This window comes from Mesitornis unicolor, unplaced genomic scaffold (genome assembly GCF_000695765.1).
Source record: "Mesitornis unicolor isolate BGI_N332 unplaced genomic scaffold, ASM69576v1 scaffold27966, whole genome shotgun sequence".
Classification (NCBI taxonomy): Eukaryota; Metazoa; Chordata; class Aves; order Mesitornithiformes; family Mesitornithidae; genus Mesitornis; species Mesitornis unicolor.
Window position 1 is genome coordinate 2,935 of NW_010189346.1, and position 24,638 is coordinate 27,572.

Genomic DNA, 24,638 nt, shown 5'->3' on the forward strand with positions numbered 1-24,638 from the left:
ACCTACTCATTCTCAAACAAGAATTAATCTCAGTCCAGGATCTCATCTGCTAGGCCAGTTCTTTCTACCCCTTTCAGCAGATGAGATCTAACAAAATAAGACTGATGTTTGGTTGGGCTCTAAAAGATAATGGGTCTATCAGAAATAACTTGCAGTTACTTCAGTCTCAATTATGTTTGCATACCGTAATTTTAAAAAAATGCTTTTTTGAAAAAATAAATGGAAGCTACCTGTAAAATACATTATTGTACTAATTATATGTGTTGCTTAAATAGATTCTGGATGACATTCATGTCAGGTTGTCACGATTTATTAAAGTTTTAAAACTTCATTCTTTCATCTCTCTAATGCATTTTATCCAGCAGAACATGTGGAGCCCACACAGTGAAATACCTCTGTATGAGGATCCCAGGAAGCTTTATAATCTGTAATTCCAGTTATTCTTTAGGAAAAAAAAAATCAAAAAGGTCAAGACAAATCTATGAATCCAGACTAGGGAAAAAAAGAATTTCTTACCTGTGTTTTCTTTAGTCCGTTGTCTTTTTGAAAGTTGAACTGATTATGGGAGTTGGTTCCACACGTTGCTTTACTCTGGCCATGTGCTTCAGAATAAAAAGAACAGCACCCTGGCAAGTGCCAGTTTCATCAAACGTAGGCTTCCCGCTGAGACTGAAAGCCCAGGTTTGCACAGATGCTGAGCACATTCCAACTCTAAAACAAGCTCTCTAACCTCAGTAATTACCCAGTTCCCTTCAGAGCTTTCATCTGTCTAACCATTTTGCTTCTTTATATATGGAAAAGTTCAGTTAGCAATTATCTGTTATGGATTACCGCATTGAAATAGCCTATTTTAATTGGTTACACTTCAGTGTGCTAGGGTTTTCACAATACAACAAAGCCAGAGAAAAAAAATCAATCCACCTCAAATCCTATTTTCAACAGTTTTCTTGGGGTGCTGTCCAGACAAAACAATACAAGAAAAATAATGATAAAGCAGCTTCTCTGTTCACTTCAGCTTACAAAAAACCCCAAGGTTCTTCAAGGTTGTCTTTCTGATAGAAGCAACATATTCAAACAGCCCTACAGCAAGCTGCAGAATTGCTACCCATGCAATGAAACAACCAAGGATTCACACAAATACTTCCACTACCATCTGCATTTGCTGTTTCCTGGAATGCGCATGTCAGCAGGTAAAAATTCAGAAGAGATGAGTGTTGACTTCTCAGTAAGCATTTGCCTTTATTTGGAATTTTACGCTACAAAAATTGCAAAACTGAGAATTTCTTACCAGTTAACATAATGAACATTATGAAAATTAGCTTCTCAGCTATGAACATAAACTAAGTTCTCAAATTTTATATCACTTATAAATTCAGAGAACTATACCTGTTAAAGTGCACATTTTACATTCAGCATTAAATTAGATAAGGCACTTTAATTACAAAAAGACAAAACTGTAATTAACAGGGTTAAACAACTTGCTTAAAATAAATGGATAACTATTGTTCATCTGCATTGTAGATGATTATTTTTTCCTTCACCAGAACAGCAATCTCTGCAGGGCACGAACACAAAGAAATTATTGATCCTCCTCCAATATTTACTGAGTAAATAAAAGCAACAACAACAACAGAACAAGCAGGGTTTTTTCTGTTCTGTTAATCATGGATGACAGCACCTCACGTCCCAGCTCGGGTTCTTACCAAGACAAAAATCCAACATCGTGGACTTTTAGGAAGAAAACAGAATCTGTATTCAAATTATAAGTGTGGGAAAGCAATGCTGCATGTCTTCAGAGGTCTAGTTTTCGAAAAGTCCTACATATCAAAACGTTAGAAATCTCTAGGGAGATTAACACCGGCAGCAACAAGGCCAAACCAGAAATTGGTTTCAGCAGTTTCTGTAAACATCATGTTCTGTTTTGTTTGCTGCATAAAGGGATAAAACAGTACACAGGAACAGTTAATGTGGAAGCAAAGCTTTCTTCTATAGTTGCAAGAGTCCTTTTTGTTTACTTCTGTCAGGTGTCAAGTGTTACTTTATACGCGGGTGAATTTGGAAATCATATTTTAAAGGCCCCACTACTTTAAACATAATGATGCAATTCACCTTGAAGAATACACAGTTGAAGATTTTAGACGAATTACCAAGGTGTAGATCCAAGTAACTTCAACTTCCACACAGCTCGGTATTCCAGTACTTAATGTTGTGTCAAAATACAAAACCTGCTCTCTTATTCATTAATTACAGGAAGCACTGCAAAGAACCAGCATCAGAGAAGAACTGTGTTCAGTAGAAGACTTCACCTCCACCTTCAGCATTCAGTATTCTTTTTACCTTCTGTCTTCAGCATATTATCGATTTCTTCATAAACAGCTCTGAAAGAAGAGGAACAGGGCAACTCGTACATCACAGATGTTTCACTTTGACAAAAGGCACCAATGAAATCCTGCCCCAGCATGAACTGCCAAGAGTTTATGATGTTTGCCTAACAGGGTAGCATCAGGTGCAGGATGCCCAGGTTTCCATAGAAACAAAGGGCCATTCGTGTGGTGTGTTTATGATTATACATGTAGTGAGATGCCTCTGGACATCATCGCTTTTGATGAAGGAAGTTTGGGAATAGGACTGCAAAACGCATATGGCAAGCATACCAAGTGGCAAACAATTACTGTACTAGTTTAAAAAAATTACAAATTAAGGCTTTGTTGAGATTTTTCTACCTCCTAATTTGATGGTTCCTTAGAAATAAGTTTTGTGTCGCTGGTTCAGATTTTTTGCAATTTACTGGTAGAGAGTTCTGCTCTCCTGCACCTAAGAAAGTGGTATATTATCTATTTCAAAAGTTACTTACTCAGTGGGAGCCAAGGGATCAAATTCCATTATCTCGTAGTAATGAGGTGACTGTGAACTGTTCTTTGATGCAGCTGAAGAATAAGGATAGGCAGATAAATCCAGATTTAAATGTAAACAAAAAGCATGCTTGCTGCATGTTACTTTTTTGTATCTTCCTGAAAGGAGCAGATATCTCCTATGTATCTAGTTGCTAAAAGGGACAGATATGTCTCCAAGATGTTGCTTGGACGTCTTTCCAAGAGAAGCCATGGGAAATACAAGATTTTGTCAAAGTTTGTTGCTGCTCCTAGTCTTTAACGTGTAAAGCTCTTAAGTTCTAACAAGAAAAGTATCTCTCCAGGAAAGTTAGGTGGTCTGCAGCATTTATTACCTGCTGGTGATGGTCCAGTTAATGATGTAGTGTGTCCAGTCTGCAGATTTATTGGATTCAGAGGCACTGGGCTTAAGAGAGTCGCCAACTAAGGAGATCAAGCAAAACAGTGCATAAACAGATTTCTGAGAACTGGTTTCACTTCATGTACAGAACTGCTGACTGCTCTTCAGACTCTCAGACTATAACAGGTAAATTCTAAGGTCAACAGTTACCAATCTCATTAATCTCCATTCTCCACAAGTTTCAAAACATCTTTTAGTGCTCCCTATAGCACATCTGTGTATTTTGTTACATTACACAGACTCAAAGACTGCAGTATTCACAATAGAGGTATCTGCTTTTACTTGCAGTTTAAAATAGGGAACGTGCATGTGTATTTTGGGCCTGCTCCCCATCTTTTCTATTTCATACTGCCTACCACAGAACAACATTCAAATTCATAACATTAAAGCCCCTTCATATTCTTTCCATTCCTTTGGTCATGGGTGTTTTGCCTGCAGCATATGCCATTTTTCCTACACTGTAATTGATTTTTAAGTGTCTGTTTTGGTTTTTTTGCTGGGTGGTTCAGGTTTTTTTAATATCTTATTTGAGATACCAGAGTAACATAATGGCAGGAGGTGGTGATCTCAGCTTGCTTCACACAGCAGCAGGTTAAATACAAGTAATACAGCAACTCCTTTCTGCAAAATTCTAAGATTGTGCTGGACCCAAGAAAATATTCTTTCATATTAGCATCTGCAGTATCAAAAGAGGAAAGTTGGCTTGGTCATCAAATACAGAGTGTTCCCTGATGTATGGAAAAGGGCCACAGAATAAACCTTTGTATTGCACTGGGACAGTAGTCAGGTTAAATTCAAACAGTTCTCATTCTGAGATCTGCCAGCAGAGAATAATAATTCTGAACATGAGCGTTACTCACATTGCTATATGAATGTCCAGCTGGATTGCTTACACCATTGTTTTGTGCTTCAGTTGCAAATCTAGGAGAGAGTGATACATTGACAGTTACTGAGAAACTATCAAAACTGTATATTCTGATTGTTACACTGTTTTTTGATGGTCTGTCTTTACTTTAGGTCACAACTGAGAGCAGCATGGGCAGGTGCACCAGTGTGCCATTCACATAAAAGGTAGGGAACTACAGGGACACCTCTCCTATCTTAAACTCTTCTTACTGACCTGTACAGTTCATCTGTTTCACCCTTTCACTGCACTACTGGCAACATTCAAGCAGTAAGTCCTGTATCTCAAGTATGTTTGGACCGTTGAGGTAAATTTACGTCTATGACTCAACAGTGCTGCAGGAGTGGTGTATTTTTAAGCACATTAAGCAATGCTAGCACACAGGTAGTTTTCACTTGTTTCACTGGACTAATGTATAAAAGTAGTAAATCTCTATTCTCAGAGCTTTCTATAAACAGATGAATTACAGAGTACTAATACCTCTGAAGATCTGTTACCACTTCTTGATAAGAGATTACTCACGGGAATTGCTGAGCTTTTGCAGTAGTTGCTAAATCTAGCTGTGGATAAATTGATGGATGATGCCTGCTTTTATCTTCAGAGTGTACAGATAAGCTATCTGAAATTCAAAGCGACAATTAATGAACATTTAAAGATTATTAAGCACTTGTATTATGAACACTGAAAGGCTAAAGTTTTCTTTGGAAGGCATATAAAGAACCTGAAACAAAATGTTGTTTATCACATGAAAGGGAAAATTTTATTAACTCCGACAAGGTTTTAGATGCAATATACTTATCTCCTTAAAATGTCAGAACAACATCAGTAGTGCTACACACGGTAGATACCACTTAAAACTCCTTTCACTATTTCTAAAAGATTAAAATGGGATTTTCATTTCTTCCTGGGGGGACATTCACACCTTTAAATTCAGTATGCAGACTCCTCTAGAGTGGATAAAGGAGGGGCTTCTGCAAACAGCAATTCAGGGTACCAAAGTTACAAGCTTTACTCACTCATCTGACTGTGAAAGAAGTCTAAAGTTAAAGACGAGTACCCTTCTCAAAGTGAACACCAAGTGCCTTCTGAAAAAACTTTAGGAAATCAAGAGGGCATGACAGAGACGTATCCATGTCTCTTTCTTCCAAGCCTACAGAACAGGCAACTACCACCATGTTTTACAGCCTTGATTGAAATAGAAAACAGAGCATGTACTCCTGTTCAAATTTAAGTAACAGGGGAAAAAAATTATTGCTTCCACTGTAAACAATTACAGGGAACCTAAGACTATCTTACAACTTTTCCTATGCGCACACACCTATTCTCCTTGTAAGATTTAAGGAATATCCTTAAAGTTACAGAGTATCTTTGCTTTCTCTCTTACAAGGAACTTCAATTCCTCCACTAAGCTCTTGGTTTGCTTTAGGAAACCAGACTGCAAGGGCAATGTGCACTCATCACTTACTGAGGCCTGAAGGAGACGCTGCAGAGTCACTTTGTGCTGCTGTTGACACAGGAGATGGAGAATCTATGGAGAGGTCAAGTAGATCACTTGAGGGAGCAGACAGCTGTTTCCTGTACAGCTTAACATTTGAAAAGGAACAAAATTGTTCGGGGCTTTTTAGTGGTTTTTGTTTGTTTTAAGACAAGCTTGTGTAGTTTTAAACAAATTGCTCTTTTCACAGAACATAAACTTTTAAAACCATAACATTAAAAATTGACAAGTATGAGAGAAGACCAGGATTTTTTTGGTGTGAAAGATCGGCAATGAAACAAAAAATGCTTTCCAGAAAAGATCAGTTTCAGCAAGGTTGCTATTTCAAAAAATTAAGGAAAATAATTCCAAAGTAGGAAGCAGAACAGACTCAATTCTAAAAAGCAACTGTGAGCTTGTTCAGATACAGGTGTGATATCTATGCTCTGATTGATCCTGTACAGTTATTTTCATGCTACTTATTTGTGTTATTGAGATTTGACACATACTTAGGAGATTGATTTTTTCAGCCCTGTTTTGGATAGGACAAGTTCAAAATCACAACGTTTCCTAGGACACAGAAAAGGGTTCCCTTTGTTTCTCCAGCATTAGATTTAAAAATGTAGCCAACCAAAGAGTTTAATATAACTACATGTTTAAATCATATGGATTTGGTCACACCAGAATTAGAAAAAGGCGTTTTAAACTTGGAGATGCCCGAACCATTAAAAAATGCACAGACTGTACCATTTGGACTATTAACTAATTCAACTGTGCATCCATCAAGCAAAACCATCCACCTACATAACCAGAATGTAGTAACAGTGGCTTTTCCAGGAAAACAAGATCATCTTCTACCTTTTTTAATAATTAACAGCATTGTGAATGCTGAAATACAGCTGACATTTTCATATTGAGTCCTAGATGACTACACAATTGTGGCTTAGCAGAAGCTGAAACATGCACAAAACTACTTTGGGCAATACAATTAACAGTTATAATTATCAGTCAATAAAGAATAGTCATTAAAGATTTGCTTCAAGCCATTATTCACAGTTCAGAAAAAGCTTTGACTCAAAAAACCCATCAGTAATAGCAAATTCCAATAGTGTAACAGTATTTGAGTCTATAAATGCTTACCAGAAAACAAATGAAAAGAAACATTATGGTTCTTCATTCTGTATAAGGCACATAATTGTGCTTAGCCATAGAGACAATAAGCCAACATTTGAATAGATCTCTCTCTCATTTTTTCCTGACCAAGCTTCCATCTTAGATTTGACATTATTTGCTACTTTAGTTACATGAATCTGTATGAAATTCTGCAAGTGACACTTTACAAAAATCGGTAAGAGTAGCATTAGCCTGCTGTCTCCTGTACCTCTCAACTAGAGAAAAAAATTCTGCATACATCAAAAGTGTATTTTCCACAATGAACAGATAAAGCCATGTTTGCAGTCCTGCAGTTCACGAGCTCATCTATTGTTTCTCACCTCTTCACGTTCACGTTGTATTCTCTGATTCTCCAAGAAACGAACTCTGTTTCGAGAGAACCTGTTGAGGTTGCAGAGTACCAGTTATAACCAAAGTTTGATTATCAAAAAAGACTCCAGAGGCACCAAGCAAGCACTGGAAGTGCTTTCCTCTGAGGCACTTGTGTCTGCACCACCAGTTGGCATCACTTTTCCAGGGCTGTACCCCTCTGGTCACCTATACTAACACCAGGTAGTTTGTGCTTGGGCTACCTTTTGGAGACAGCCATCTGTTTCTTCCAAGACAAAAACAAGGCACAGCTGACAGTAAATTTGACTCTGTTCGTGCCAGACCTGTAACTACAAACATGTACTGTGCCAAACCTGGCTCCTCCTGACCAGAACACTCTTCCAATCACGTCCCAGGAAGCCGCCTGTCCTCAGATGTCCCTACATTCCCTCTTGCCATCTCAGGACAAACCACATGCTTATTCTGGGACACAGCCCTCTCATTTGAAATAATTTAATAATCAAAAAAGAAAGAAACCAGAAAATCCACCTGCATACATATTTATCTACTGGGAGTCATAGCAGTGCTACACTGGGTCCAGAAGGGACTCAGTCAAGGGGTATTCAGCATACATAAGGTCAAACCATTTCCCAGGTAAGAGCCCTAAGTGGTGCAGACATGAGACTGTCTATAAAACTGCATTTGCTGTTCAGAGCTATCACACTGGGGAGGCCCACAAAGACAGTACATATGCAGGGAGGAAGAGGAAAAAACCCAGCAGCAAACCTTTCCAACTGCAGAGCATAAATATTTATCTGAAATACAGAAGAATCAAAAAGTTGCTAGAGCCACTAGAGGGAGGCATCATTACATACATGAGGCCGCTTTATTGCACAATGGTAATTGCTCCTGATTTAATTTGGACTCCACATTAATAAATCAGAAACAGAGAATGCAGCACGACTTGTCTTTAAACAATACATGTAGTATGAAACAGATGCAGCTAGTTAAAATCAGTTTGTCCTTTATACATCTCATTGTTCAGAGGGAACTCCAAAGAACAAACCTGCAGAAACACTAGAGTTGCTAATTACAAAAATGTATTTGGTTAAAGCACAATGCATCTGCACCCAGGAAGAGTCATTACACATAAACTATAATGTTTTAGTACTATAACTCAGTAGTTTCTGTTCTGTAAATCCACTGAAGTCAGATATGGGCTTACATTTTTGCTACAACTGATGAATACTGGCAAGGCCATGAACCTCTTGTCTATTTTTGCTTTACTAAAATGAAAAACTTCCTAAAACAAGAAGTGAGCACACAATTCTTTCAAGGCAGTTATTGTAAAATCTGCCAACACTGCTGTAGACCTAAGATGTAAGGATAAATGAAAACTAAATGTTGTCAAGATTAGGCCTAAAGTTTGTGGCATGACACTTAAAAGAATTAGTGATAATTTCAGTGCAGCATTCAGGAGAGGTTTAAAAAGAAAAAGATGGTTAAACTCTCTAAATCAGCTAAATATAATCATGAACCATTGCACCTGATGCATAATGATTTCTAGAACATTTCTTAGCCACGGAGGAGATAAACTACTTCACACGGAAGGCTAGTTCCTATCAAACCGGAATACTCATGAGTATATTAACTGCGATATTTTGGGGGAGAATACTGCAGTTTTGAGTTTAAGATTAATTTCAGTTTTGCTAGCATCTAGTCATACCACCAAAGCCATTAAAGACAAATACACAGAAGGTCAATGCGAGCACTGTGGTGCTTCCATGTGTGAAAAATAAACATTTTCTGCTGTAAAACAAGTAGAACAGCATGTTCCAATCCAGTCAAGAAAAGCAAGCAACTCTCTTAAGCAAGCAGTGAGGCAGAATGCTATTCCATGGCAGATTTCTGCAGTGAAGCTGCCAAAGCTGTTCAGAGAGGAGAACAAGTTTTCTTTCCGGGAAGCACATACACTTAACAGAGATAAGGACCATCACTACCAAAGGATTTGTAGTAGACTAAAGACAAATTTGCTGTGCACTACCAAAAAGCAATGTCAAATTCCAAAATTATTTTTGTTTGTGTGTCTCCATCTGATTTTCTGTCTATGCGGTTACCTTGTTTTACTCCATTCTAATGGCTTTCTACCTACCTTTATGAACTGTTTCTGAAACTTTTATGAGAAAGCAGATGCATAATTTTATCTTTTTGCAATACTGTTTCTTTTCTGGATGTAAGGATAAAATCTGTCTCCTTGTGGAGGATCAACATTAGAGGCAGAGACCATCTGTGTCCATTAAGTGTGCATATTCAGTTAGGACACCAAATGCGAGGAGAGAGCCCCTGTACTTACCTTTCATGTCCCAGGAGGACATTATTCAGGTCTTCATTTACTTGGATTAACTCAACTATCACATCTTCATTCTCCACTGTCACCAACAGCTCCATGATCCTCTCCTGCATCATCCGACAGGTCTTGTACAGTTTCTGCCCAAGGCAGGGAAATAAAGAAAATAAACTGTAACTGTGGTCTCCCAGTTTGTCAGTTCTGGAGAAGACGATGACACTTGAGTGCTGCAGACTCATAGGTAATATTCCTTAATTTACACAAACTGCACACATACCAAACATTGCAAATAGCGTAATTTTCATGTCTTTGATCTCTGCAAGGCAGGCTGACAACTCCTATCATCACAGCCAGCGCTCCTACCCCCACCCAGTCCCTACTTCTTGACCCAACTTTATTTCTAAAGAAATCTCTCTCTAAAGTCTAAGTTATAAATTGCAAAATAATGAAGACCCCCTCTGGGTGATGCAGAGCAAATCTGATTTGATCTTGTTTGAAGCTGATTAAACTCAGCAGGATACTTGGCATGGATGTAATGGATGTGATCCTGTTCAATGTGCACTTGAAGACATTCAACAGTAAAGGACAGAAGTGCTCTGTGACACAAGTCTCTAGCTGCTTCCCAAAAACAGGGAAGTTTGGATGTGCTTAATCTATGCAATTTTGGAGAAAGTAACAAAAACCCAGCTGAATCAGCTAACAGGAGATTTAGGAGAGTTTATGGAGCAGAATTTTGCCACCAATTGAAATGGAAGGTAGCTTATTTATATTCCTCTCCACTGCAGATTTTGCATGTTCAAAGAAACAAAATTCTTTAGCAACAGGAAATTCAACTCAGCCAACATTTCCCCCCACCCCCCACGGTGCATTTGCAAATGCTGCCTGGCTCCGCTTAAGAACTAAAAAAAAAAAAAAAAAGGAGGGGGAAAATTACTCTATTTGCACACCGCTATTCCAAAATTGCTCTGGTATTATTTTCAAAGTGATCTAATTTTTCCTCAAAACACATGTACGTAACTTAAATAAATGATTTTATTTATGCAAAGAGAAATTTCGCACCCCTTTGCCAAATCTGCATAAGGATTACAAAGTACTGTACCTTCCAGTACTGTATCTTCATAGCACAAGATAAAACACATAGAAACGCATTGAATTTAATGTCTGTAATAAATTTAAAACCTCTCCACACTTTACTACCTGATCCGCATTTTAAAAACCCACGTATTTCTTAGGACTGCATTACACAGGCAGACAAGCTCCTTTGTATCAGTACTCAGTAGAGAAGGAAATGGAGACACTCATTTTAAGCACAGATTTGACAGGTTTTGCTCCTACCCACAACAATCCATGCACTTTCAGGTTTTGGAAACTGGAGTTTTACAGCGATGGACAATATAAATCCTCAGCGATTCCAATTAATTTCTGCTAATTGTTACCAGCCGATGATCTGGACTCAAATTCCTGCACCTCTATCAAGTGTTCTCTACTTACTACCCAGTACAAAAGTTTGTTACTCTTTTTGGCTGATACTGATCTTTAGCTATTCTCTAACTACTGCTACTGGCCAGCACAGTATTTCAAGTGAGATCTGCTATCTTAAGCCTTGCCCGCAAAAAAACAGGGTGGAGAAAGGGAGGTGCCTAGCCACTAATGAAGCTACAGAACTGAAAATTTGGTGCACTGAGTTTACCCTGTTAGTTTTTTATTGAGAGATTCCAGATACTCAGAAGGACTGAAATTAATGTCCACAACTCACTTAAAGCCTAAAGCAGCAGCTCTTTCAGCAAGGGACTTTGTTCTCCAACAACAAAAGCCTAATCCAAGCAATTCAGGTAGGGCTACAAACAGAAGGGAACATTAAACATTGCTAAAGAAACAGGCTAACCATGCTTGACGCTTTATACCACTCAGTGCACAGGGGAAAGGAAAAGAAAGAACAACAGTGAAATTAACATAGAAGGAATGAGTTTTTAAGGCACTCCCCCACAAATGGGAACTCCACACCCTGTCCTCAGACTTTTGCCAACAGTTTTATTACTGGGAGCGTCAATAAGAATCCACTGGTTTACCGTGGGCAACCTAATCTGTGCGCCCACATGCAGACAGGCCATAGGAGGAGACAGGAAATGAAAGACATACTTTTCTTGTTTCACAACCAAAAACACTTTATCACGGACTGGACAGAGGTGGCCAAGTATATTACATTCTCTTGCCCAGGTTATCTTTCACTGGTGGGTTAAATCAAGGGCAGTTTGCAGCTTGGCAACCTCTGTGGTGGCAGGAGCATTAGAGAAGTAAAGTGCTGTGCATAGAACAGCCACAAATGAGCTGGTTGGGTGGCGTCCATTGTGGGAACAACCTATACTCAACCCTTCAGTGCAGGCAAAGCAAGGCCTCTGCAATCGATTGCAACAGCTGTTTGTCTTGCCCATGTTTAAAGTCTGCTCTGCTCAGACCCTTGCTTCACAGAGCCTTTCTCCTTGGACTTACAGCTCCACAGATCTCTGCAGAAGAGACAGTGCTGGAGATGCAATTATGTCTGTCTCCTATCTGGTTCACCCAGCAGTGCTGCCTGTCATTAAAGATGAGACAGAGGCAAACTGCTGCTCTCTCCATATCTCCTTTCCAGTTGTGAACTAATCCATAAATGGACACAGCTGAACAGCACAACCTTGAAAGCAAACTAACAGCCCTCATCAAAGGTTCCTTGCAAAGGAAACATTATCTACCACCAAGACAAGCACACTGAAAGCTTGCAAAAATGACATCAGTTATCTACACATCTAATGCTGACAAATTACCAAAAATGCTTCCTTATCACAGAAGTTTGGAGGTAAGTTTAGAAACAGAAAGATATGACAAAAGCTTTTGCAATTCTTGCAGACAATATGGAAAAAAAACCACATTAATTGACAGACTAACTTGAAATGCTAAAGCAATACTGCATTTTTAATTTCTAAAATAGAAAATACAGCACAAGAAGTAGAAGCAATAACATCATAGGGAAGAACGTCTGCATGTTCACCATCAAATCCAAACTGCACTATTGCAATACACTTCCTTCAGGCTACCCTTTAAGAGCACGTGGCTTCATCTATAGCACAGCAAGCTCCCAATCTTTAAGATCACTCATATGAAACCAATGCTTCGTATTCTTCACCGGCCATCAGTCTGCCTTTAAGGTACTGGTAATAAAGAGAGCACTGAAAACTCCAGGATGGATGTGAGAGGGACTGTGTCATCATCTATTTTCCCACAAGGCTACTGTGCTCAGTTGGAATGTTCTCGGGGCTGTTTGACAGAACAGAGAATGCTCCATTATGAAATTCCTTTGCCCTTGAAATTCCCTAGAGCTTAAATTTGCATTGCAAGCTGTATTGTCTTTTCCTGACTATCTAGATATCAGGGGAAGGTGAAGACAACAAGAGAAAAAGCCAAGCAAAACCGGAGATAGAAACCTGTTGTTGGATTCCATTTGGCACCCCAAATCCAGGTATCACAAGGATACAACATATTTTAATATCGGCTTTGACCAAACCAAACCAATAACCCTTACACAAATGAATTATTGCATACCTGTAAAAGTGTCATATCATCTGGATTTTCAGAGCCAGGAACATTTTCTTTTAATATTGATGACATGACTCTCACATTCATTTTTGCCATATCCAGTTCACTGTACAGTTTCCCAATCTGTTGAGTTCAACAGGACAGAATATTGTGTAGGCAGAGTGAGCAGAATAATTCTTACCTCCAATACATACTTTCTTCCCCGTCAGGTATAATATGGGCCTAATTAGCATTATTTTACTCTGGTGACATGCCATGGAAGTGAATGGAATTAGCTCAGCTTTTATATGTGCAACCTAAGATCCAAGTCTAACAGTACTACTTGTTTTCCTTACAGTTAATCCCTCTCACTAATGTTACTGTTACTTTTTATAGTTACCTACAGGCCAAGCAGGAATGGAAGTGAAGTGTCTTCCTTTCTGCTTTTTAGCATAATCTCTGCACATGAGCCTTATGGAAATGTGGCTTCCTCACTTATCTTTGAAGAAACTTTTATCCATTTGCACAACAACATCATAAGACATTGTTAGATGCTTGGGTAAATGATTTCACTTTCTGACTGAGGTACAGCCTGGCATCTGTTGAACTCACTTCTGCCTGCTTTGTTTTGGCACACCACCATATATAACATCTTCAGGAGTTCGAACCTAAAACTGTGAATAAAGAAATATGCTTTTGAATTGATGGTCCCTTACAGTGGTCTATCCACCCAGGCTGTCAAAAAAAATAATCACACATGACGAGTACTTTTCAAGTGGATCCACCTCCTCTAAACCTGTGGTACTGCACCTGCTCAGGAGTCAACAGCAACATTGGGCCTGTGGGAAGAGGCAATGAAGAACATTTTGCAGGTTTAGCAGAAGATGGTGATGACTTTGTAGAAGACTGAGATGAAGTCTGCAGAAAGACAAAAAAAGCAGAGCTTGGATTTAACAAAAGAACTGAAGCATACATCCAAATGAGAGAGCTACAAAACATCTTTGTCAGACTAGACAACAGGGCATTAGCTTCCCCATAATGAATGTTACCAGGTAATTTGTTGAGCAAGGTCTATTTACAAGAATAAATCTAATGGCTATTTTGCAATGAAACAAGGCTTGGAATTCAGATATCTTTTAAATGGGTTTGCAAGTAAATCCCATCACATGATAAAGTGGGCATGGCTAAGAACAGGCTAGCTCCTTGGGCTCCTTAGTCATCTAACAAGAGTCCTTCTGAAAATACCACTGCAATTTTACAATGAATGACAGTTCAGAATGTGATCACACTGGAAGCAGTGGAAAGGTTGGAGGTTTAAATCTGGGTATTTGTGGAAGATGAATTGCAAAGACCTTCTGGATCAAAAATCTGGAAGACTTTGCCTGCAGAAAGTTTCACTTGCATTGCATTTGAACTGACTGCAGTAGAAAAAAAAACGCAAATCCAAACCCCAACCTGCACAAGACTACACACCTCAAGTCTAACTTTCTAGGGACCAAGCTAAATATTGTGTTCAGGTCTGCTGCTGCTGAGACCAAAATCAGTGGCAAACCTTCTATTCACAGAATTACAGAATATTAGGAGTTGGAAGGGACCTCGAAAGATCATCAACCAACCCCTGCCAGAGCATGATCACCTAGACTGGGTTGCAGAGGAACGTGTCCAGGCAGGTCCTGAATGTAGTAGACAGAATTGCCTCTACTGTACTTGGTAAGAAAAAAATTGTCTATTGAGAGCATTCTCCACACAGCTTCTTCAACCAACCTTTAAATACATAAGTTTTTGCACACTCCACTATTCAATCATCAAATAAAAATCAGGATCATTCTGAATCATTCCCATCTGCATTGGTTATAGACCTCCAGTTCTGTAATTGTATGGTTCCACCCAGTGCTGGATGGCTTTCACTTGTGAACACTCTTCTAATAGAAAAAAAAAATTCTGGAAAGAATGGCTTTAAAACGTGTACTGTATTTTCAGCTGATGCTCCAGCCGTACTTATACTTAATGTCCTTGATGCTACACAATGATACCTATGACATACACTTCAATAACATTTATTGCATACAGGCTGTGTAAACAACTGGAGAGAAACATGGACAATAGTCTACTCATATATTTCTAGCCCTCTTGGTTTAATTTTAAAGATAGGTAATGCTCATAATTCTGAACAGTACATGTTTTCATGAAAATCCTACTCATTTTAGTTGAGGCATTCAGAAGTTGACAAGTGTGGAGCACTCAGCTCTCATTCATTTTGAGGTAAACTGGGTGCCCAAATCCTTTACACACTTCGAAAGACTCAAGAGTGAGATGCCTCCTTTTTGAGAGCATATCCACTAATCTGTGGTCTGAAATAAAATCAACTGTTATATAGGCCAGGTTTCTTTGTTGTTATCTTAGCTGTTATAATTGAAACTGATTCCTGCTCACGTGATACAAGTAGGTTGCTCATATTATGCCCTGCAGCATTTAAATTAAAAAAAACCAAAACGAAACACCACACCAAACCAAACACACCTTCTTTGTTTACAGAGCTCATACAATTAACACATCCTGTTTCCAACTGACAATGGTTAATGAAGTATCTTTGTGTACACCCACCTTAGGTTCCACTCTGCTGGTGTCCAAAGATGGAAACTCTACTCCTTTCTTCAGCAATTCTAGATAAACTTCTTTTACTTCACTCACATCCACCATTCCTTGGAAACCTTGGGCCCACGTCTAGTTTCAAAATTATAGAAACAATAACAGTGACAGAAATGGACAGTCAGTGGGTCAGACAAGTGCTTCTAAAACGTGCAGTCCTAAAGGCAGGTCATTCCCTTCAGCCAACTCTATTCAAAGCAGCAGGAACCATTAAAGCTCCAAAATTACCCCTTAACCTGCTTGCTACGTGCAGCCACAGAGGGAGCACATACACAGACTGAGAGGGGAATATAAAAGTTGGAGGCTGACAGTTTTCCCTTTCTCTCCCTTTGTCTTCCAGAAGCTTTATGCTTCTGCATAAAGCAGGAGCAGCAAGAATAAAGTCTGCTTTAGGAAGAGGGTCCCACAAGTGTGTTACAGTGCAGAAATGGACTGCACCATTATATGTTTACCATACAGCAGAGAAACAAACACTGTTTACTCAAGACTTACCATGATAAAGGTCAAGATTTTCTCCTGCATGTCAATCGGCAGGTTGTATCTTGGATTCAGTAGTTTCACCAGCTTGTCTTTGCAAAAATCTTTCTTCACAACTAGAGACTGGAACCGTGGGCCACAGTTCTCTATACACATGTCAAGCAGCTGCACACACAAAAAGCTTGTGTTACACAGACAATAGGAAAAAAACCCAAACAACTCGACTGCTTTTATTTCCTTTTGTATAAATTGTTCCAAGGTGTTATGGGGAAGAGTACAAATGGATATGAAGAGATTATTGCCAGCTATCGCACTAGAATGTCTGATGCGGTAACTACAGGGAAAGAGCAGTTCCCTGTGTGCAGTTATACCTATGCAATACAAAATCAAGCGTGTTAGCCAGAGATACGCTATTTTCAACAGAGAAGCATGGTCACACTTGTTTCCATGTCATAGCAGTTACTGAACATATGGTACCTTAACAGCATTAAATCTGTCCATAGCTTAAAAAAAAAAGACTTGTACCGATTCAGTAATAGAATTAATTTGCTGCCTAGCACATAGGTACCCTGGTCTGACAGATTCTGAAGAGCTCTACGAGGGAATAAAATAAGATTACTAAGTGCCTTTCTTCTAATCTGCTCTGTAAGTGAGAAACTAATGAACAAATAGAGAACAAATTCAAAAACTGAGTTCAATTCCTCCACACATTTTAAAGGTCACATTGATCCAAAATACAATAGATTAATTGTTCCAATTGTCGGATTCATCTTCATGGCAGAAATCTACTTCTAAAACTCTGCCTGAAATGCTCAGAGTAGGATCCCTGAAAGCAACACGTCTGCTTTATCAAACACAGCACTATGTGAAAATGACATCATACTTCTCATTGTACACCTGGAGGTGGCTGATTGTAATTCCTATTTAACAGAAAAGATAGCAAAAGCTGTGACTACATCCCCATCACCTCAAATCAGGGCAATACAAGCCCCGATAGGAAACTGGGGTCAGTCAGATCAGCTGTGGGATCAGGAACAGAACTTGTCTTGCCTGGGTCAGATCTGGAGATCAACCATGGGACTACAATAGAGAGAAATGGTCACTTTATGCTCTTCTACCTCATCTTTACTTTCCTCTCCAAAATAAGAGGGAAGATGGAAAGGTAAAGGCAAAGGGTAGAAATTAACAAAAGCCTGCAAAATTTCATGGTTTTTGAGACAAAAGCTCCCCTGAATCACGCAACACAGAAGACAATATGCTCAAAAGGATACACAGATTTTAAAGGATGCTACCGTAATCTTGATAAAAGTAGGTTAAATATACTTTCCTATTCAGAGCAGACTATATTTGCTTAAGTTGAAATCATTTTGGTAACTCATTTTCTAGCCTCAGGACTTAGGGATTTTTCTCCCAGTGTGATCAGGAACTTATGGGAGAAGAGGTTTAAGACCAGAAGAAAATATATTGCTGAAATGAAAACAGGGTAGAACAAAGAGACACTGGCAGACTGCTGTGCAAAAAAAACCAGAAAGATAATTACAAAAAATCTTGGCCTGAATAATTATTTTTCATTTGAAAGAGTACATGAAACATATGCTAATAAGCCAAATCATTTGCCTGTGCAGTACTTCAAAGATGGTCTGTTTAAAACATTTTCAACTCAGTGCATGAGAAATTTGGGATACTACTCCCTATTATTAATTCCTTACTTAAGGGACTGAGTATTTACCCTCTGAATGAAAGCACTGAACTAATGGGCTAGATCCTCCACTCAATTATGCCAGTACAGCCCACTCAGAGAAAAACTAAGCTGGTGTAAGAAAAAGAAGAAATTTTATTTTTATTTCTATTTTTAATTGGACCATTCCTGAACATTTCAATACTAATAACACCTTAAATAACCATATTGAAATTCGAATGTATCGTTGCAAATAGGACTTCATCTTTCCAAGCAGCTCTACTGGAATGAATAGATCTAAGGTGACCAAGTCAACCACTGCTCCACACAGCACAATGGAACCTCAATAGAAACATGCTTTAATAACAGAACTCCCCAATTAACTTCAACCAAACCATTAAACTTCCTCTAAATGACAGGCAGGACCTGAGAACTGTTGGAGCTGACAGAGCTGCTATGTTCCAGACATCCAGCTGAGAAGAAATCTACACTGAGCAAAAAGGAAAGCAAATTGCACAATTTGAGCCCATAACAGCAACACAAAAGGAAAATTATGAAAGTCATCTGAATAGAGGTGAAGACAAACTGTCAAGGAGAAACAAAATGGGAAGAAGTTGGTGGGGATAACAGAAAGTCTGCTTATCTAAAGCAGCCAGGTATGGTCCATGAAGCTGCAACAAATGGATGTAGTTTGTGGTGGACACTTCTCAGACTCAAGGTGAATGTAAGAAAACACAGATGAACAGTTTGCTGCTACATATTTCTGACTCAAAAGGGCCAAGACACGAATCCATCTCCAGGACAACATGCTACTAAACATATACCAATGTCTACTCAGTTTTTGAGCAAGACGTTATTTCCAAGTGCTAGCATTTAAAAGAAATTTGTATGAGCAGCTTCTTCACCTGCCATTCATCAATTACAGTGTAGTGGCTATGTAGACTCTACCAAGATTCTGCATTTCAAAAAATATTTTTTCAGAAGGTTTAAATTTTTAAAATGGTACATATAAAAAACCCCTGATATATGGATTTATTTTGCTCCTACTCAATGTCCTTTTCTTTTCCTCTTTGCCTGTATATATCATAAAGTGTAATAAAATTGACCAAGACTGTTTTGATTGAGGAGCTGGAGGGCTCTCTCATGTTTTTGGTTTTTAGATCTTCTGCTTTGTGAAATGTTAATTTAACGCAGGAAAATCTCAAGACCATGTTTGCCATGCTAGTTTTGTGGGGTTTTTTTCCTTTTAAAATTTTTTATTATCTTCCCCCAAACTTACAGAATATGAAAAGGAAAAACAGAAAAAAGCCTAAGGCAAAAAACCCCAACTCCAAAATTCAGATCTAACCAATGCTTCCTTTAGACTACTTTCCAACAACGTAATGCAAAACGGAAACAATTCCATCTTAAATTTCTGCCCACTGCTTTGTATGCAAGAATGTGTGCAGAGACAGGTACGCAGAGGCATACATTCAGAACGCTACTTCCCCATGTGCCGTTCAGCTCCCAAGACTTTACAAGCATCAGAACTGGGGCACTGCAGTAAATGCTCCACAAACCCAAGGAAGATCTATGCAGGCAACTGAATGGGTGTCTCAGCATTCACCGTGTAAACAGAGTTTACATATCCGAAGTCTATTAGTAATAAGGAATCAACACATAGACACTTCATTGGATTCCTGCCTAGAAATTCTAATCCTCTTCACTCTGATTGCAAAATCCCCACTGTCAAGCCCGATCTCTTGGCTCTATCAAAGATTGCATGAAGCAACTGCATGGCCCAACACACACACACCACAATCCACGTGACTTCACCTGCACCAGATAACTGCAGTAGATCAGAGTTCACGCAGTCAAACTCCAGCCAACACATTATGCAGTTGGCATTCACCCTTCCTCCTCCAAGGAAATAAATAAGGACCTATGAGCCAGAAGGAAGAAGGGACTGTTGAGATTTAACACATCTCGATGACAGAATCGGGGCTAACACGTGGAGTTGTGTTAGATTAGACCCAGATTTCACATTTCCCTCTGGGTGTATTCTCTGGGAATGAGCTCCTCAAGCAGCTTCATCAGGAAGATTAAATTCCAGAATCTCCAAGTTGAGTAAATAAATTTCATCAAAGTACACTTCAAAAGAAAAATGGTTTGTAGGTCTGTTGCCTTCTTAGTTGTATCTAATGTAGGAGAGACTATTTGACAGTCTCAAAAGCTGCAGGAACACATTTACTGTGGAAAACATGGGCAATAACCTGGAGTTCATCAAAAAGAGATGTTATTTTTGTAGAAAGTTGGGAGAAAAACAATTTTAAGAGGTAAGAATTGCAGAGGGAGAGAGGCCTTGTGTCTTAGGAATAGCAAATTATTTCTGTTTTTCCATTTGAAATTATTTGTTGTTCCAATCTAAGCATTTCAAAATGGCAAATAGGAACAATTTCATTAAGACAATCAAGAACCCAAACCAGAAGATACAGTATGTAGAAAGACTGATTTGGGAATAAAGGAGTTAAAAGTTAGCAATGAGATCATCAAAGCAAAGGTTTTACACCTATTAAACTGATGGCAGTACTGGTAGAAAACCAGAAAAAGGAAAGGAGCCAAAGGCAGAGGGAGTGGTATAGGATGGAAGATCTTACATAAGCACAAAAGCAGGAAGAAAGAGCTACAGGAAAGGCTGGTATGCACTTATTAATTAAAAAAAAAATAAAAATCAGAAAACTGCAGGCAGAAAAGAGAAGCCAGGCCAAAAGGATGTGACTGTCTGGCAAGCATAGTTACATGCATACATGTGAGTGGGTGAGAACAGACATGGAGAAGGGTCCTCAAACAGCAAAGAGACACAAGAATGTGTTGAACTAGAAGCACAACTGAAACCTGGTAGACTCTCCATCAGCGAGCAAATGCAATGTGCTTCCAGGTCAACTTGATAAAGTTCTTCCTTGGATACACCTCAAACGAGATTCTCTTCCTACTTTTATGGTCTCAAGAGCTAAACTATAATGTCACCTTGGGTATATCTGCATGGTAAATATCCAAAGAAAGGCTCCTAAATGTAAGCACTGCGTTATCATAACTGCGTCAGATACTCAGAAAAGGACCTAAGTGCACACAGACTGTAGGAGAAAGCGAGAAGATCTGATACAGGGACTGCAATTACAGTGGAAACTGAGTGTTTCTGTTATGCAAACACACAGAAAGGTGACTCATGAGACAGTGGAGGAGGAAGCCAGGAAAGAAGTGCGGAAATGGAATGAGCTGAAGGTATACATTGGTATGTTCAACGCACTTATCTGCATCCCTAACTTGTTAGGAGACACTTGGGCAATTGCTAAGTGGCCTACAATTCAACACTGTCAATCACCTATCTTCCTCAATCACTTCTCAGCTCACATTGATACAGATAATGATTTTGCACAACAAATACCAAACCCATGAGTAATAATAGCCAGTGTAATGCAGAAAACCTCAAAAAAAGAAACAGTGAAGAAATTACTTCTGGACAAATAATGATAGACACAAATCCCCAACACCTTAAAATACAGATCACATGATTCTTCTCACAGCTGCATTATTGTTAGCCAAGAGTAATTCAGGTGGTGAAGTCTCAGCTTACAACAGTGCTAAGAACTTCCTGCTACTGCTCACATTATCAGTGTAGTGGAAAAGAAAACTATGTCAGCATACTCGAGTAAATCTTAAATTGACTGAAATTGCAACACTTCCCCAAACTCTGGGATAGCTGAGAAGCACTGTCGGATTCTGGTGGCCAGCTTGTCTCTAATGAGGATATTCCCAGCCACTCCAACTTTTAATAATAACTTCTGAATCTTCCGTGGCTTACTTTGTGTCCTGCTCGCTTGCTTAACTCACCATTATTGCCCTTTCATTCAAGTTTCTCATTTATATGTGATAACACTTACCTTTACACAACAAGTGTCACGCATTCCACCGTGCTGCATACCATGCTTAGTTTAACCAAGATCACCACAAGGTGAGTAATAGAATGGTCAAATGTAGCTTTTATGTAATATCCCAGCCTCCGTATCTTTCACAAACAGGTGGGGCACTCACAGACAGGCAGTCTGGAGTAAATAAGTATTATACTACTTTTAAGTAGTACAATTTTTTAAAAAAACAACAAAAACCCAAAAACATGAACAACAAGTGTAAGAATGTCCATCATCCAAGACTCTGTGTTCAGCAGACCACCTGATCTGCACTGTAGTAGTGCTGTACACACAAACAACAAAGGCAGAAAACATCCCAGAGAGTTGTGTCAGTGATAATTTGCATGCTGCCTTATCGTTTAAAATGTTTTCCTTCTTAGTGTCTAATTAATATAAATATAGCTGTACTTACAGACAGGGTAAGACTGATCTCCTTATGGTTACAGTTTTTTGAAAGCTTTTTCTTAAGCGCTTTAACTGCATCTTTAGGCCTGTGACAAAAAATTAAGTAGAACAAGTTACCAGTCAGGTCAGACTGTTTTCCTAGCTCATAATTTCATCCGAGAGTCAAAAAAAAACCAGCCTGAGATACAGAACCAAGCTCATCCTTGTGTTTACACCCTCATAAAACCAGAGCAGTTGTCCCGTTGATTTCAGCATTGAGCTTGAGTAACAAAGCAGTGAATCGTGTTTGTTACTGCAGACCATGCATTACTCCAGAGACACGTGCAAGTTATTCTCCTCTGCACAGCCTCCTCCAAAATCGTATTATATGACTGTTGTACATTAGACTTACTTATCTAGCTTTTGTTGCTACAAAATGAAATAATTTCCAGCTGTATCAAGAGCTGACTGGTACCTTTTCTTCATGTATGATGCAATTAAAAAATATTCTCCCGAGAGTGCTGTCAGAAATAGGGGTGTCTTGTCTAACTTCCAATCTTATAATTGCAGGATGCTTTTAACTCATCCGAGTAATTACCATGTATGGATGGACAGCCCATTCCTCTCTGGAGATAGTGGCATTTCTAGCCTAGTCATTTTGATTTCTATATATACACCCTCATATCTCTTAACTATCTATGTAGGAGGAAAAGGGTGGAATATTATGATATTTAGCTTATCACACGTGAGAAACAGTTTTGCCCAGTTAATACAGGCTATCTGTAGTGTACAATTATTAGGGCCAGCTCAATATGATCAACAAAAACAAGCTGCCCAACAGTTTCTTTAGTCTCTCTAGAATCTAACATGAAACTACAGGCATAGATAAAATGTTTCAATATGGAAAAAAGAAATCTTCGTTTAAAGTATTTCAAAGTCAATGAAATTAAATGGGTATTTGCCATTACTGCACTTTTCAGTTTGAAATGTTGTTATACCTCATGGAAAAAAAAAAGATTTCTCTATTCTTTTATCCTGTGGCAACAGAGTTGCCATACCCAGTCATACCAGTAAGGCACCAAGTCAAAACAGAAGTGATGGATGGGAGCACAAGAGGAAGATAAAAACTTTCCCTTTCAGAGAGCTATACTACTATTCCACTCCTGCTTCTTGCTCTCTCTGAAGCATCTGGAAATGCTCTGGTCAGATGCTGGATATTGCATTAAAATAACAATCTGCCTAATTAGATACAGCAATTCTGCTGTTCCAAGTATCCTGTTACAGATTGCAACTAGTAATGGTTGCCTAGGAGGAAGTTATAAGGAAGCAACCGTAAGTGGTGCACAAGAGGAAGCTGTTTATTAATAAAAGCTCTGTTTCATAGAAGCTCCACAGAAAAATAAACACTGAAGGTCAAACTGTGCTGTTACTTATGGCAATGACCAGAAGGGAGTCATTACTGATCTTCCAAGTTTTAAGGGCCACAGGCAAGAGTGCAGGACCCAAGAAAAAAAATCAAAGGAAAAGCTGATATAAAAGAAGATACTAGTGCTGGAACTAGGGCATACCTCCTTCTTCTGGAAGAAGTTCTCCAGTCTGTGTTAAAATATGCAATGCCTATCAGGGAATTCTTGCAATATAATCCTGACGCAGATCTTACAAGACGATAAATTTCCTACTCCTGCTTTAACAGGTGGGAGCAAGGAAGCACAAAGCAGCAAGTGGTCGAGAAAACCACAAAGTGGCTGTTCAGTGCCAGAAGCCACTTCTATCCTGGGAACCTGAGGTATACGTGTCAACACGAGGGATCCCACCAAACAGAAACCCAGCCAGCACTTCACTCTCCTACTCTGATGCATGTTGGCTGAGAAACTGCTTACTAGGGAACTCTGATTAAGTTAGAAGCAGAGTTTTAAATACTGGTGTAAGGAACCAAAAGTTTGAGGACTTTTTTTCCAGACACAAGGGGACCCGCTTCACCTGATGGGCACTACAGGTTATACAAAATATGCCAGACTCAGGGGAAGAACCCTTTATCACCTTTCTCCAAGGCTCGTCTGTGGGGAAGAGTATACAGCTCTAATCCCTAGAGGTACTGATGGGCAAGCAACGAGCACTGAGACAGGCAAAACCCTTTGGATCCAAAGGATCCAAAGCCACCTGCTCCCCGCTGCTCTTTTGTTTTGGGTAACTTCACATAGGCACCGTAAGAAGCCTGCCCGATTTTGCCCTGCCCTCAAGCAACGTTGGTGCTGCCTCTGCGATGGAAACCCGGCTGCTCTCGCTTCCCGCAAGAACGGGGTGCAGGTCACGGCACCACCGGTCCCTCTGACGCCGGGATGCCCCCCCGGCCCCCAGTCCCACTCACCCTTCCTCTGTCGCGTTGATCACGTCGCAGATGTGCATGAACTTTCCCCAATCCTCCGTCTGCAGCGCTCCAAGCGTCGCCCGGTCTG

General features: G+C 39.3%; 1 protein-coding gene across 1 annotated transcript in view; it reads right to left on the reverse strand.

Moving 5' to 3' along the window:
• Positions 1-2,314: 2,314 nt before the first annotated feature.
• The window catches only part of TOM1L1 (target of myb1 (chicken)-like 1), a 54,807-nt gene continuing 32,483 nt past the window's right edge, over positions 2,315-24,638 (reverse strand). Inside the window, exons 4-17 of the mRNA XM_010186039.1 lie at positions 24,551-24,635; positions 22,211-22,289; positions 16,189-16,338; positions 15,646-15,771; positions 13,858-13,953; positions 13,075-13,191; positions 9,505-9,638; positions 7,163-7,223; positions 5,661-5,778; positions 4,718-4,814; positions 4,152-4,212; positions 3,227-3,314; positions 2,855-2,927; positions 2,315-2,378 (exon numbers count right to left, since the gene is read on the reverse strand). Of these exons, the coding sequence (XP_010184341.1) occupies positions 2,315-2,378; positions 2,855-2,927; positions 3,227-3,314; positions 4,152-4,212; positions 4,718-4,814; positions 5,661-5,778; positions 7,163-7,223; positions 9,505-9,638; positions 13,075-13,191; positions 13,858-13,953; positions 15,646-15,771; positions 16,189-16,338; positions 22,211-22,289; positions 24,551-24,635 (1,349 nt within the window). The remainder of the gene's footprint in view (positions 2,379-2,854; positions 2,928-3,226; positions 3,315-4,151; positions 4,213-4,717; positions 4,815-5,660; positions 5,779-7,162; positions 7,224-9,504; positions 9,639-13,074; positions 13,192-13,857; positions 13,954-15,645; positions 15,772-16,188; positions 16,339-22,210; positions 22,290-24,550; positions 24,636-24,638) is intronic.